The 14,259-nt window shown below is 42.7% G+C and overlaps 1 protein-coding gene across 1 annotated transcript in view; it reads left to right on the plus strand.

Annotated features, from left to right (window-relative positions):
• The first annotated feature begins 8,571 nt into the window (after positions 1-8,571).
• FBXL17 (F-box and leucine rich repeat protein 17) overlaps positions 8,572-14,259 on the plus strand; it is a 155,392-nt gene continuing 149,704 nt past the window's right edge. Inside the window, exons 1-2 of the mRNA XM_070742950.1 lie at positions 8,572-9,647; positions 13,543-13,665. Coding sequence (XP_070599051.1) covers positions 8,844-9,647; positions 13,543-13,665 — 927 coding nt within the window. The 5' untranslated portion in view covers positions 8,572-8,843. The remainder of the gene's footprint in view (positions 9,648-13,542; positions 13,666-14,259) is intronic.

Genomic DNA, 14,259 nt, shown 5'->3' on the forward strand with positions numbered 1-14,259 from the left:
GAAAAATTCTGTGCATGTACTAGGACCCCCACTTTGAACTCTCGGACTCTCAAGTTAAGAGTCACTGGCGAGGGAGTGGTGCACATCGAATGGAGCCTATATAAGGTTATATGTAGTCTGCGCCCCATTCTGAAGGAGCCTTCATTGTCGATGTGCATGGTGTTGAATGCTGAGCTAATAAAAGTTCATCTAAGTTCTCATGTAAATCTCCGTAAGTGATTTTTGCCAGCATTTCTTGGGTGCAGCACACCATCCTCTCAACCATGCTATTACTAGCTGGATGCTACGGAGCTATACATGTGTGCCTGACTCCTAACCCCGCTAGAAAGTTTTCAAACAAGCAGGCTGTTATACTAACACAGCAACCAATGAACCTGCAGAGAACTTCCTGCAAAACATTGCCCCCTGATGGTTACAGACATGACACAGAGCAATACTTTATTTAGAAAGGCTGTAATAACATAATCTTGCAAGTTTCATTATGTTATTCCTTCCTCACTTATTTATATTTTAGTAAATTAGAGAAGCATTTTCTTGAGCTGCTTTTGAATATTATCTTAATTTCTAGCACTTAGTGTAATTACATTTTCTTTGCCAACAAAGCAGTTCTTGCATAATTCCATATAGTTATCCCCTTCTCCTCTTTATTAGAAGTGCCCTTTATGTTATGATTGCTAGTGTAGCTGTGCACTGCAGCAAGCAATACTTTTTAAAGATTGTTTACTTTGTATTTTTTATTAGAAATCTTTTGAAGATAGCTATTATGATACGAGCTGTTAGCAAATGCTGCTTAAGTTGGTTTCTCAACTGATGATACTCTTTACTTATTGTGCCATAGTTCCAAATGATTTTTTTCCAGTGCTAACCGTGCTACTGTTTTCCTCAGAGTGACTGGACATTAATAAGGAAGGTATTTATATTCCTGGTTTTTATTTTTAAAATAAATGAATATGTCAGAAAGGAGAAACAGCATTCCAAAATGTTATCGATTTCAGACTGTCAAATGGGCTTCACAGTTGCCTGTTAAGGAGAGAAAATAGAGTATGTCATTTCTTCTTATGTGCTCTCAATTCTCTCAATTAGGGGCATGCACAAGGGGCGTTCATAAGTGCACCAGCATGCCTATCATCCCTGTCCTAAATTTCTCTCTGATTAGTACCAATATCATGTATATAAACAATGTTATTTCTTTGTATACTATCAATTCAAGTGTAAATATTTATGGTAGAGTCTTATGTTTACTTTGGGAGGGAGTTAATTATTTCTAATGGCTTTTGATTACTATTACTGTTTCTTGAAATATGTTTTGGTTTGTATTCCATTGTGTCCTTCCCTACAGCTGCAAATAAATATATCTCTTGGGAGCCAGTATGGCGTATGATTAGTCATGATGTTACATTCCTGCCTTTCATGCTATTTCTTTAAGGCAGTGCTTCTCAATTATTTTCTGTTATGCCTCCTCTCCCAGGAAGAAGCAAATATTTCGCACCCCCCAACTCTTCACAGGGACGATTGTTTTCAATAATTGGCACATTTTCGCTGAAAAAACTCAAGCAGCTTATCAGCGTGATTGGGGTGTAATATGTTTAAGTGATAGCTTAACTTATTTGGCTTCATGCTATCTGCTGCCAACATTTTTAGCCACAGTAAACATGCCGATCTTTCCTCATCTCCCACCATAGTCACAGTGCTACATATGCTTCATCATATTTCCTCATCTTGGCTTTCAGGAGACTTAGATTTGTCTCATTATCTCTGTCTCTCTCCTCCATTCTTTTTATCTCTGTTAAATATCTTTCCATGGTGTCTCTTAGGGATTTATTATCTGCACTTCTTATCTCCTACTCTGTGCTGTATGCTATTGTTCGGTGCAAAAAATCCCTACTCCCTGCGGCAAAAGAATTCCAAACACAGAATTCTGCATGTGTCCCAGGGTCACGTGCCCCCTTGGCATTGCTCTGTGCCCCCCCCAGGGGGCCCTGCCTTTCAGAGGAATAAAAAAAATCCAAAATTTTAAGCCTTTTTAAAAAAAGAGAGACTCTGAGGCAGCGAGGAGTAGCACGTGCCACCCATACACCCGGCGTGAGTCTGCCTCCCATACACTGTGCCAGAGAGAAACCTCCCACTCCTTTGACTGAAAGGCAGCTGCTGCTGCTACATGTTTCCTCTTCCCATGCTGAAGGGCTCCCCTTTCCTCTCGCTTTGTAGCCTGCACCTTTCCTTCACTGTGGTGATTCCTTGGTTTGGCTGAAACCAAGTTGATCTGGCCAGGGCGAAGCACCTTTTGTCTTTCTGCGCCCAGATGCTCCGGGAGGTAAACTCGTGCCGGGTGTATGGGAGGCAGAGTGAGGGAGCCACCAGAGCAAAGTGGTTTATTCCCTTGCCAAGTGCCCAAAGAAAGGAAAATGCTCCATTCGCTCTGGATTGCCCAGAGCAAAGGGACCGTTTCTTTTCTCTGGGCGCTGGCAGAGATTTATTTCCTCTCCAAGCGCCCAGAGAAAGGAAAATGCTTTGTTCGCTCTGGACTGCCAAAGCCTCCTTAAGCGCCACCGAAAAGCTCCTCTGAAAGCCCAGAAAAGCCTGAGATGACTGGGGTTAAAGGGGGAATGGCAGGAAACTGTCCGGGCCTTAATGCCACTCTCAAATTTCCTGGGAAATTTTTCCGGGCTCGGGTTCTTAAGTAGAAAATGGTTCTTAAGAAGAGGTACAAAAATCTTGAACACCCTGTTCTTAGCTAGAAAAATTATTAAGTAGAGGCGTTCTTAGGTAGAGGCACCACTGTATATCTAAAAATTGTATCTGTGAGTCTTCTCCCAAGTAAACTCTTTCTGAACAATATTATTATGTGTGAATACTGTGTGCCAGGCAAAACCCCCAGAAATCTTGTCCTTTTCATATGGGAAGACTTTTTATAATTGCTCTCACTACTTCAGAATCTGATTTGCCCCTCAATTTATTTTTTTCACAAATGACTAAATGTCCATAAAGAAATAAATGTGTTCAGCCTCGATTGTAAGGCATAATTAATGAATTTTATTTACAGAACAGAATGAATTTTAAAATCGCTTAACACTATTAGTTGATTTTAAAGTTCCAATCTATTATTAGTTATGCAGAAATTCAATTTGCTACTCAAATTAAAGCAGTAACAAAATTAAACTTCTCACAGCAATGGATTTTTAAAAAATTGTTAAAATTCTTGACATAGCTTTCAGTTTACCTGAAACAATGCTACCATCTAGTGACAAAGCAGATAAATTCCAATTTGTGATTTTGTATTCTGTAGCTAACCTACCCAATTTTACCAAAAGTGCAGGATATCATGTGGACCCATTAGAAAAAAGATAAAAATAAAAAGATTATTATTATTATTATTACTACTACTACTACTACTACTACTACTACTACTACTACTACTACTAAGGAGGCAGGTAAATAAAGGTTCATGAAAAATTCTTAAAAAGAATATAGTCATTAGAGGGGCTAGGAACAAAAGAATAGTGATTATACAAATTGAAAAGAAATCCTGCAAATTGTAAAATCTTAATAATTTCTTTTTCCTGGTAGAAAAAATATATTATTTTGTCACCTGAATGAGACAACCAAAATGGAACATTAAAAAAACCCCATCAAGCTGAACAGACGTTTGAGTAAATAGCTCTAATTTCAAGTACAGTATTTCATACCAGATTATTAAAATAACTGACCAATATACAATATATATACACTAGGAACAAGGCTATTTTTAGCTTCTGATTCCCACATTAGAATCACAGTAGTCTTGCCCATCTTCAATGTATAGATAAATCTTGAAAATAAAAAAATTGTGCAGTAATTTAAAAGCCTTTATTCCTTAAAATAATTTTCAGATGATGACAAATTATGATGGTTGAATTAGTGTAGGATTATTCTCAAATATCTAGTGTATTTTTCATTTCCATAAACATAAAATGCAGGAATTTTGAAATATCTATGGCTTATAGAATTTATAATCCATGATATAAAGTCTACAACTCTACTTCCTATAATTTAGTGATATTATGATGTTCCCCTCTAAAGGAATCTGCATTTCAAAGGGGGAAAGTACACCCTTTTAAGTGTAAAGATAAAATCAAATTTATCAGAAGGAAGTGAGGCAATACAGTGCTAAAAGACTATTAAGGGCTGCATTGCGGAACATCAGTTGAAATTGAACTATGACAAAATGGAATGGCTCTCGGTTTGGAATTCTTTGATCTATGGAGAATTGCCATATTTCATCTGGTTGGAATGACACTGCCCCAGGCAGACTGTATATGTAATCTGGGAGTTGTTCTAAACTCACAACTCCTGCTCAAAGAGCAGGTGGCAGTCGTGGCCAGGCCGCCTTTTGCACAACTACAAGTTGGGTGCTCTCTCCTGAACCAACAATCCCTACTCAGTTATGCACACCCTAGTTACCTCCCGTCTTGACTATTGTAATGCACTCTACATAGAGCTGCCCTTAAAAAGTATCTATAAGCTTTGATTGGTTCAAAGTGCAGCAGCCTGCATGGTTTTATGCAGGTCCAGATATATACAAATTATCTCTCCTATGAGAATTGCATTGCTGAGTTGCTTCGGGGTCCAATTCTAGGTGCTAGTTGTCAAGCTTCAAAGACCTGCATGGCTTGGGATTAGCTTTTTTGGAAGAGCACCTTTTCCTGATGACATCTACTTCTCCTACCAGGGTGGGGATGCAGGGAATGCTATGGGTCCGCTCTCCTAAGAAGGTCCATTTAGGACCAAAAAGAAGAGCCTTCTCCATGGTGTCTTCCTCCATGCGGAATATAATCCAAACAGAGGTAAGATTGGCCTCTGCTTTGATATTTTTTCCTAAGGCCCCAAAGAACTGATTTTGTCAACAAGCCTGGGGACCCCAAAATGGGATGTAGCCCACCAAATGGCTTGTTTATTGCTGCCAGACCAGAGTGTTCTTATTTTTATATTTTGATTTTATTGTTGTAAGCCAAAGGTTCATTGAAAGAGTTGGGTGGCCATATATATTAGTTTAAATAAATAAATTATAACATAAAGGTGTTGAGCGGAGGTAGGAAAAAATAATCTGGGGTCAATTATAACCACCTTATGGTTTGGGTAATACAAATGAATTTAGATGTGGTAGATACTACTGTATATATACCTTGTACAATGGATCTCAATGGAAGGTGATACAAAAAAGGAAAGTGAATGGGATGTTAAACATAATTGGCAGGCATTAGGCAAGTTAAGCATAATTTTCAAGAACAATCTTCCTTTGTATGTAAAGAGAAAAGTTTTTGATCAGTGTTTGGTACCTATTCTAACCTATGCCAATGAAACAAGGGCACTAACCTCACAACAATACAAAAACTACAAGTGGCTCAAAGACCCATGGTAAAGTACATATTTCACATCATAGGACAAGACCTGCACATGGATTAGAAAACAAATAAAAATATAGAAAGCCATCAATATTAAAATAATCATAAATCAAGAACAACTGATGGTAAATGGACTAAGGCAGTCATAGAATGGATTCTACTTCATAAAAAGCATTCACAAAACAGACATAAAACAAGACGGGAGTGATAACATCAACAAATATTGAGGGCTTAACTGGTAAAGAAAAGTTCAAGACCATATGTGGAACAGGCCTTCATCCTGCAATGGATAGATAATGCCTAGGACAGTGATGGCGAACTTATGGCACGGGTGCCGCAGGTGGTCGAGAAGCCATCTCTGCTGGCACACAAGCTGTTGCCCTAGCTCAGCTCCATTGTGCATGTGTGTGCCGGCCAGCTGACCTTTGGCTCAAACAGACTCTGGGAGGGGTTTTTGGCTTCCAGAGAGCCACAGAGGGAGGGTGTTTTTACTCTCCCCCAGCTCCAAGGAAGTCTTTGGTGCCTGGAGAGAGCGAAACACGAGCCTACTGGGCCCACCAGAAATTGGGAAACAAGCCATTTCCAGCCTCCAGAGGGGCTCCGCTGGGTAGGGGAAGCAGTTTTTGCCCTCTCCAGGCATTGAATTATGGGTGTGGAAACTCACACATGCACAATAGCACACACACACGCTTCCGGCACCCGAGGAAAAAAAAGGTTCGCCACCGCTGGTCTAGGATGATGATGATTATATGAATTCAACTAGTATTTAGAATCCCAATGTATTTTATTACATTAGTTTCTGTTTCTTGCTTGGTTACTTGTTCCCTTTCCAAACTTTGTTTTTATTCCATTTATCAAAGACGTATACAGTGATCCCTCGAGTTTCGCGTCCTCGAGCATCGCGAAATGGCTATATCGCGAGTTTTCAACCCGGAAGTAAACTCCACCATCTGCGCATGCGTGCCCTTCCACGCATGCGTAGATGGTGGAGTTTCCCCGCCGGGCAGAGGCTTCCCTGGGTCTTCCCCCTCTTGCCCCGGTAAGACCCCAGCGGCGGCGCGAGCAACGGCATGGGCTGGCGGGCGGCACGTGCGCGGGAAACCCCAGCTCTGCTTCCCAGCTGGGAAGCGGAGCCGGCAACAGCGTGGGCGGGCGGGCAGCGCGCGCGAGCTTGGGGACACCCCACCTCCGCTTCCCAGCTGGGAAGCGGAGCTAGGGTGTCCCCACCGCGCGCGCGTTGCTGGGGAAAGCGCGCGCGCTTGGAGACACCCCACCTCCGCTTCCCAGCTGGGAAGCGGAGCTAGGGTGTCCCCACCCGCGCGCGCGTTGCTGGGGCCGCTTCCCAGCTGGGAAGCGGAGCTGGCAACAGCGTGGGCGGGCGGGCAGCGCGCGCGAGCTTGGGGACACCCCGCCTCCTCTTCCCAGCTGGGAAGCGGAGCTAGGGTGTCCCCACCGCGCGCACGTTGCTGGGGAAAGCGCGCGCGCTTGGGGACACCCCACCTCCGCTTCCCAGCTGGGAAGCGGAGCTAGGGTGTCCCCACCGCACGCGCGTTGCTGGGGAAAGCGCGCCGCTTGGGGACACCCCACCTCCGCTTCCCAGCTGGGAAGCGGAGCTAGGGTGTCCCCACCGCGCGCGCGTTGCTGGGGAAAGCGCGCGCCCTTGGGGACATCCCCACCTCCGCTTCTCAGCTGGGAAGCGGAGCTGGGGTGTCCCCAAGCGCGCGCGCACCCCAGGCGCGAGCAACGGGGTGGGCGGGCGAAGGGCGGGCGGCAGTGGAAGTTATAACACCATCTGCGCATGCGCAGATGGTGTTTTTACTTCCGCACCGCTACTTCGCTAAAAATCGATCATCGCGTGGGGTCCTGGAACGGAACCCTCGCAATGATCGAGGGATCACTGTATAGCATTTTAAAACTTTTTTCATTTACCATTAACAGTACAGTGATACCTCGTCTTACAAACGCCTTGTCATACAAACTTTTCGAGATACAAACCCGGGCTTTAAGATTTTTTTGCCTCTTCTTACAAACTATTTTCATCTTACAAACTCACCGCCACCACTGGAAGGCCCCGCCTCCGGAGTTCTGTTGCCAGCGAAGCACCTGTTTTTGCGCTGCTGGGATTCCCCTGAGGCTCCCCTCCATGGGAAACCCCACCTCCGGACTTCCATGTTTTTGTGATGCTGCAGGGGAATCCCAGTAGGGGAATCCCAGCAGCGAAAAACAGGCGCTTCAGCTGGCAAAAGGGGTGAATTTTGGGCTTGCACACATTAATTGCTTTTCCATTGATTCCTATGGGAAACATTGTTTAATCTTACAAACTTTTCACCTTAAGAACCTGGTCCCGGAACCAATTAAGTTTGTAAGACAAGGTATCACTGTATTTGAAAAGTGCTATTTTTAAAATAAGGTTCACACAGTATTTTTGTAGTAGCCTCACCAAGATTCTATTTTTGTCTCCTAATCATCTGGACTCTGAACAAATATTAGTTTTTACATTTGAGTATCTTGGAATTCAGTTTTTATAGCTGTCTGAAAACATTTAACATTTAATTAACAGTGTGCTTTCCCTGATTACAAGGAACAAATCTCAGGCATTTCTTTGAATGTTGATATACAAACAATAACTTTTCTAGAATTAAATCCAAAACGTGAAAAAAACAGAATAGTCAGTAACATTCAGAAGCATTACGGAAATAATTATGAGGGCTGAGAAAACGTTACATTTCCAGAGAGTGCAATATTTTATAGCTACTAAGGTAGGATACCACCTTTGAAAGAAATAACGATCTTTCTCTCATTTGGGCTTGGGGCAGAGGCGAAATTAACAAGGGAAGACACTCTCGTATCTTGTCACCCCTTCCTTGTTCTGTAAATTAAAATACAAAAAATAAAAATATAAAACACATCCTAATGTTGTGTTCCAAAATACCCATTTCTCGATCGTAATTAATAACCTGTGCTCGCGCAGCCGAGCCGAAATGAAAAGAATGCCTTTTAATGTTTTAAAATACTGCCGCTTTCCCTTTCCTTCTAAAAATACTTAATTCAATTTAATATGTCTTGGGCGAAGACAGAAGGGTAGAGCCTTAAGAACGACTCATTTCTAAGCCCCCCCCCCCAGCCCCCCAGCCCCGCCAGCGTTTTCGGGAATTTAACATTTAAACTTCAGCCGGCGCCTCCATCACGTGGGAAGGTTCTAAGCGGAACCGGAATTGAGGGCTTCCATGGAGTCCCGGGTTTGTTGTGGTTATATTTAGAACACTAATTCGGGGCGGATCAGGGAGGCGGAAGTCTTGGCCATTTCCTTCCATGTCCCGGAAGCTGAGGCGTTGTGGTTTGCCGGCCCCGGCGAGAGTAAAGGAATAGGTGCTGGGAGCCATGTCGTGAGGCTCGCTGCGCTGACGCCGCTTCAGAAAAGGCCCTGCCGAGCAGGGTGGTGGTGGTGGCTCGGCTTCCTATATGGGCCATATCATTTCGAGGAAAGGCGCTAAACCGAAGGCGGAGAAAAATCCCCTCCGCGCCCCCCTGGGGGGGAAGGTCCCTCCGCCGCCACGGACCCGGACCTGCTTCCTCCGGGGGCCCTGCATGCTGTGTTTCCTGGTCCACAGTGCCAGCCCAGCCGCCGCGAAGGAGCAGCCGTCGCCTGCTTGCCTCTGCACGGCTGCGAAGCCCCCCGGCGATCGCCACGCTCGCCGCCTCCTGCGCTGGCCTCCCGTGTCGGTCTGGAGAGAGCGGGGTCGCCGCTGCCGTCGCTTCCTCTTCTCCAGCCTGCTCATTTCGTCGCCACCGCCGCCGCCGCCAGCGCGCCGGGGCTTCTTCGGGTCTGCGCTGGAGAGCAGCGAGGCTCCCGTGGAGATGGTGTGCAAGCGCAAAGGGATCGGGCTGCGCGCCTATCCGCCGCGGAAACAGCCCCGTTGCGCCGCCCTCCGGGGAAGCGCGGCGGGCACCGGCGCCCCTTCGCCGCCCCCGACCGACCCCGCCGAATGCCAACAGGTGCTCTTGCCCGAGCAGCACCTCTGCCCTCTGCCCCGCGCCGTGGACTGTGCCAGGGAAGCTTCGCCTAAGGACTCCGTCGCCGAGGATGGGAAGGACATACACCCGAGTAGCTCTCCTTCGCGCCTGCCGGAGCTCGATGGGAGAGAGAAGTCCGAGCCGGGCGAACCTTACTGTGAAGAACCCCCGGAAAACCCGGAGGACTGTTGCCAAGACTTCCAGCCACCGCTGCCGGATATTAACCAGCTACCTCCCTCCATCCTTCTCAAGGTAGGTTTGGTGGGCACGGACTGTCAAGGGGTGGTGCTGTCACATATGATATGCAGACTTCCAAGGTATGCTGTGGTTATCTTGTTTTTTCTCCCTTTTTTTTAAATAAAAAGAAAACATTTAACATTTAAACATTTAACGTTTAAATATGTTAAAGGGTTAAATAAGGTTCAGGAGGGAAGTGTTTTTAATAGGAAAGTGAACACAAGAACAAGGGGGCACAATCTGAGGTAAGTTGGGGGAAAGATCAGAAGCAACGTGAGAAAATATGATTCTCAGGATAGAGTAGTAGATGCTTGGAACAAACTTCCAGCAGCTGTGGTTGGTAAATCTACAGTAACTGAATTTAAACATACCTGGGATAAACATGTATCCATCCTAAGGTAAAATACAGGAAATAGTAAAGTATAAGGGCAGACTAGATGGACCATGAGGTCTTTTTCTGCAGTCAGTCTTCTATGTTTCTATGTTTCCATGATTGTTTTCTTCCTTCCTCCTGATCTTCAAGAACTACTCTTCACAGATTTCTTAGATACCTGTGATATATCTAAGAGATGGGTTTGGTGGGCATGGACTGTCAAGGATGGTGTTATGATGGGCAGACTTCCAAGGTGTGCTCTGGTTATCTTGTTCTTTTTTTCTTTACTTTTTTAAAAGATAAGTTTTCTTCCTTCTTCCTGATCCTAAAGAACTGCTCTTCATGGATTTCCTAGATACCTGTGTTGTATCTAAGAGGTGGGTTTGGTGGGCATGGACTGTCAAGGGTGGTGCTATGATGGGCAGACTTCCAAGGTGTGCTCTGTTATCTTGTTTTTTCTTTCATTTAAGTTCTCTTATTTCCTCCTTGATCTTCAAAAACTGCTTTTCACTGATTTCTTAGAAAACTGGGTATTGCATTCTGCTTTGGCTTCCTCGCTACCTACCTGTTTCTCATTCTGAGTTCAATGGTGTGTTGAAAACAATCGTCAGCAGTGCCTGGAATCCAATTGCAGGGTTGCAAGCTTGTCATTAGATTGCTTTTGCTGCACTACTTTGCCATGGATATGGAGATGAAGAGTTTATATTGAGTCTGTGCCATTTTGTAATCCATTTAAAACACCCAGCTACAGGTTTAATGAAAGCAATGCTGATAAGGAGTCTTAACTGAAGTTGAATCCCTAACTTGAGATGATGATGAATGCTTTTAGGAGATAATTTTTATACTTTCATAAGGTACTACTTAGTAATTCAGAACTGTTTGGCTTGGCTTAAGGTGGAAAATTCCTATTCACTCTATTTATAAACAAAAATAAATTCCTCTTCACTTTCTTTATAAACATTCAATAAATATGAATGAACAAGTGATATTTGAAGTGAATTGTTTGGTGTAAGCTTTGATAATTGCAGGTTTCGTTTCTTTTATACTGCTATTACATTCCAGGAAGAAGTAAGTCTGAAACTGGAAGCTGTTCACCTGTTTCTTATATTGCAGGGTTTTATTTTGCTTCTTTTTAATTTTAACCTGATTGCTTGGGACTTTAATACCAAATGATTCACAGATAACTTAAGCCAGTTTTTTGGGCATTTGTAATATATATTTGAATTTTTTAAATGGTTTTATTTTGGCTCTCTGATACCTTGAGAATGGACTAAGAAGACTCAAACAGAATATTCTGTAAAATTCATAGGTGGCATTCAGGAAAACTGTATACCAAAATAATATACATCTCTCTCTGCATGGAAACAGGGAGTATTTTAAAGATCCAATCTAAGGGTCTTTAGATTGGATCTTTAAAATACTCCGTTTCCATGCAGAGAGACATGTGAAATATAAAAAATTAGATATTTTACAAAACTGCTTTATTTGTTTCTTTATCCCACACTATTGCAGTTACTTCAGTTCTTGAAATACTGTAGATGAACAAAAAGCCCTTACATGACCCTACAAAGAATTCCATCCAAACTTGTAACTGATATCTATAATGACAGAATTTAAGATAACTTTACTTAATAGAGCAGATGTATGCCTTCCAGTCTTTTAAAACAGCAACTTGTTGTTAATAGTTATTAAACAAATGTACTTAACAGGCCATATATTCAAGTTAGATGAAGTTAAATGCTTTTTACGGTGAGTAACTTCCAACGAAATAGTTAAAACAATATTCCAGGAAGTAGGCTACCAAAGTAATAGTTGCACATTCCAAACATTTCTTCGCGGACAGTTTATTTTTACTTTTTAAAATTTTGATGACATGACATTACCCTTTCATGATGACAGAAAATTTGAGCTACATTACAGGTAGTCCTTGACTTACAACAGCTCGTTTAGGACTGACTTTCATAGCTGCCAAAAAACCCAACACAGTTCTAGGCTGCATGAACAAAAGATAGAGTCAAGATCACATGAAGTGTTAATACCTGTTTATAATGCCTTGATAAGACCACACATGGAATACTGCATCTAATTTTGGTTGCTAGGATGTAAAAAAGATGTTGAGAATCTACAAAGAGTGCAGAAAAGAGCAACAAAGATGATTAGGGGACTGGAGGCTAAAACATATAAAGAATGGTTGCTAGAATTGGGTATATCTAGCTTGGTGAAAAGGAAGATTAGGGGGCAAAATGATAGCGGTGTTCCAATATCTCAGGAGTTGCCGCAGAGAAGAGGGAATCAACCTGTTCTCCAAAGCACCTGAAGGCAGGACAAGAAACAATGGGTGGAAATTAAGGAGAGAACCAACCTCCAACTAAGGATACATTTTCTGACAAAACAATCAATGGAACAACTTGGCTCCAGCAGGTGTGAATGCTCCAACACTGGAAGTTGTTTAGGAGAGATTACTATTTGTCTGAAACAGTATAGGGTTTTCTACCTGAGTAGGGGGTTTGACTAGAAGACATCCAAGGTTCCTTCCAACTCTGTCATTCCATTTTGTCCCATTTAGTGACCATTCAAATTTACAATGGCATTGAAAAAAGTGACATGACTGATTTTCACATGACCATTGTAGCATCCCTGAAGTTATGTGATCAGAATTGGGACAATTATATTATATTTATGTTTATGTCAGTTGCAGTGTCATGGAGTCATGTGATCACCTTTTGCAACCTTCTGACAAGCAAAGTCAATTGGAAAGTCAGATCCACTTAACTGTGTCACTAACTTAACAATTGCAGGGATTCACTTAACAACTGGGGAAAGAAAGATCGTGAAACAGAGCAAAATTCTCTTAACAACAGAAATTTTGGGCTCAATTGTAACATAAGTCAAGGACTACCTGTATCTAAGCCTACTATGTTTTTTCAACACTAGGTATTGTACACATTTTTTACTCATCTGAAGCTCTAAAGATGCATTACCTAAGGCTTTGTAAATGTAGACATTTTCCATTAAGTTTTGTCCTCTTTTCCAGAAAGGCTGTATATCATGATCCTCAATGGAAATGGTGTGGAATCTATATTAACAAAAATGGGGGAGAAAGCAAATCAAATGCTTGTGAATTTGTTCCAACATTCTGATAGATAAATCCTACTGTAACTTAACATAATTTCTGATTGTTGTACCACTCTATCTCAGAGTATAATCCTCACACACACACACACACCCCTTTTAAAACTAAATTTAGCCTAATGGCTTCAAGACAGAAGTTGCAACTATTATTAAAAAAAATTAGTGGCCTAATAAACATATTGAGTGTGTGCATGTTTCAATTATTAATGATTTTTCTTAGCCAGCATAACAACCATTGGAGTGGATGTTGCTTATTAATGAGTAGCTATGAAAGATGTACAGCCGGGATTACATTTTTCTTTGAAAAGGATGATGGTTGCATTGGAGAACTGTTAAAATACTACTGTTCCCATGTTGTTAAAAGGTACTTTGAAGGCATATGACTTTCTCTTTTTATTTTTATAGATATTTTCCAATTTATCTTTGAATGAGAGATGTCTTTCAACATCATTGGTTTGTAAATACTGGCGTGATCTCTGTTTAGATTTCCAGTTCTGGAAACAATTGGATCTCAGTAGTCGTCAGCAGGTATGGAGTGGCAATATTAAAATATGAATGAATTTTTCTTCAGATAAAAAGTGATGCTTTAAAGATGAATATATGGAACGTATGCTATGTCAGATCATTGCTTAGGTAGTAAATAATTTTTACTATCAAATGTTATTTATGGTGAAGTTCCTATGTAAAACTAAACACAGGTTAATTATGCTATATGCTATAGCCATGATGGTGTACCTATGGCACGTAGGCATGCAATCCGTCGCCCAGCTCAGCTCTACCGGGCATGCATGCGTGTTTCACACTGGCAATCTGATTTTTGGGTATCTTCTGCGCATGCGTGGATGGTGGGGTCATCCTGTGGCCCATTTCTGGAATGTCCTGGAGGCCCATTTTTTACCCTGCCCAAGCTCTGGTGGCTTTCTTTGAGCTCTGGGAGGGTGAAAACGGCCTCTCCTGGGCTCCAGATGCCCTCTATAGGAGGTGGGGGGAGCACGGGAGCATCCCGTGCTCATGTGTGGGGGCGGGGGAGCATGTGCATGTACACACACATGCTTGGAGGCATGGAGTTGTTACACACATTGCATTATGGGTGCTGGCACACGCGCATGCATGCATTGCATG

Source organism: Erythrolamprus reginae, chromosome 2 (genome assembly GCF_031021105.1).
Source record: "Erythrolamprus reginae isolate rEryReg1 chromosome 2, rEryReg1.hap1, whole genome shotgun sequence".
In the NCBI taxonomy this organism is placed as follows: Eukaryota; Metazoa; Chordata; class Lepidosauria; order Squamata; family Dipsadidae; genus Erythrolamprus; species Erythrolamprus reginae.